This window comes from Apium graveolens, chromosome 3, assembly GCF_009905375.1.
Source record: "Apium graveolens cultivar Ventura chromosome 3, ASM990537v1, whole genome shotgun sequence".
Taxonomy (NCBI): domain Eukaryota; kingdom Viridiplantae; phylum Streptophyta; class Magnoliopsida; order Apiales; family Apiaceae; genus Apium; species Apium graveolens.
This window is the reverse complement of record NC_133649.1, coordinates 278,105,876-278,107,577: the sequence shown is the minus strand read 5'-3', so window position 1 is coordinate 278,107,577 and position 1,702 is coordinate 278,105,876. Positions and strand designations below refer to the sequence as shown.

Here is a 1,702-nt window from a genome sequence, read left to right as displayed (position 1 = left end):
ATATCTTATACTACTTGCGAACTCGTATACTTGCGTGTAATATTAGCTCGTGTTTAGCGACTTAGGTACTTAGTTTTCTTGACGCTTTTTCTGGTTATCATCAAATTGCCATGAATGATATGGATGTGACCAAGATAGCGTTCATAACTCCGAAGGGAACTTATGCTTATATTAAAATGCCCTTCAGACTTAATAATGCTGGAGCCACATCCGAGAGAATGGTGAATAAGGTGTTCAAAGAACAGATCAGTCGGAATATGGAGGCTTATGTGGACGACATGATTGTGAAGTCCTTTTTCTAAGATCACGCCGAAGACTTGAATGAATTCTTCAAAACTCTCCAAAGCAATAATATGAGGATCAATCCGAACAAATGCACCTTCGGAGTGTCCACTGGGAAGTTCCTGAACTACATGGTCAGTTCCCGTGGGATAGAGGCGAACCCCGAGAAAATCGAAGCAGTCATCAATATGGAAGCCCCTAAATACATCTGAGATATCCAAAAATTGACCGGCCCCTCAATACATCTTAGATATCCAAAAACTGACCGGCTGACTGGCCGCCCTTCGGCGATTCATTTCCAGATCAGTTGAGAAGGCGCTTCCTTTATTCTCCGTGCTTAAAAGGTCAAAGAATTTTGAGTGGGGGGGGCTAGTGTCAAAAGGTATTCGAGGAGGTAAAAGAATACCTCACCAAGGCACCACTCTTAATGAGGCCTGATCTGAAGGAAACACTTCAGCTTTACCTAGCCGTGTCCGACAGAACATTGGGGGCATTACTCGTGAAAAATCATGAAGGCAACTAGCATCATGTTTTCTATGTTTCTCATGTTCTTAAGGACGCAGAAATGAGATACCCCAATGCTGAAAAGTTCGCATATGGGCTGGTTATGACCTCCCGAAAATTACGACACTGCTTCCAGAGCCGAACGGTTCAAGTTGTCACCGACCAGCCTCTAAGGAAAATTTTGACAAGGACCGAAGCTTCTGAAAGGGTCGTGGCCTGGTCCATCGAATTAGGGGAGTTCGACCTCGAATATGTCCCCAGAACAGCATTCAAATCCCAAGCCTTGGCTGATTTCATGGTCGAGTGCACGTTTTCCGAGCCGCAGGATCTCACGTCGGAAGAACAGCTCATTCAGACCCCGGGAAAATGGAAGTTTTTTGTTGATGGTTCAGTCTCTGGAAATAAGTGTGGGGCCGGCCTAATACTTTCCAGCCCCGAAGGGTTTGAGATATGTCAGGCTATAAGGTATGATTTTCCCCTCACCAATAACGAGGCTGAGTACGAAGCATTCCTAGCAGGAATAGAGTTGGCCCGAAGTCTCGATGCGAGGCACTTAAAGGCGTTCAGTGACTCTATATTGGTGGTCAAGCACGTCTCAGGAGAGTATGAACAAAGGGACCCTTAGACAAAGGCTTATGCCACCAAGGTAAAAAATGCTTCTTTATCATTTGAAATTTTTGACCTAAGTCAAATAGGCAGGGAGAACAATAGTCGGGTGGATGCCCCTTCCAGGCTTGCTTCGGCTGAGACACAGAGCTTAACCGGTTCTATCTACCTCACCGAAGCCAATACGCTTTCGATCGAGAAAAAAAAGGTCTTGAAATCACCAAGGCACTGATTGGATAGCTCCGATAAGAAATTTTCTGGAAAAAGGAATCATGCCTTTAGACCGAAGGGAAGCCCTAAAAATAAAATA

At 44.8% G+C, this 1,702-nt stretch overlaps 1 protein-coding gene across 1 annotated transcript; it reads left to right on the top strand.

Annotated features, from left to right (window-relative positions):
• The first annotated feature begins 847 nt into the window (after positions 1 to 847).
• On the top strand, positions 848 to 1,411 carry LOC141715061 (uncharacterized). Its single transcript, XM_074518547.1, has one exon. The coding sequence runs from the start codon at positions 848 to 850 to the stop codon at positions 1,409 to 1,411; it is 564 nt and encodes a 187-aa protein (XP_074374648.1).
• The last annotated feature ends 291 nt before the right edge of the window (positions 1,412 to 1,702 follow it).

Excerpts from the sequence above, each read along its gene's own strand:
- LOC141715061 (XM_074518547.1), top strand. The coding sequence starts at position 848 with ATGAGATACCCCAATGCTGAAAAGTTCGCATATGGGCTGGTTATGACC.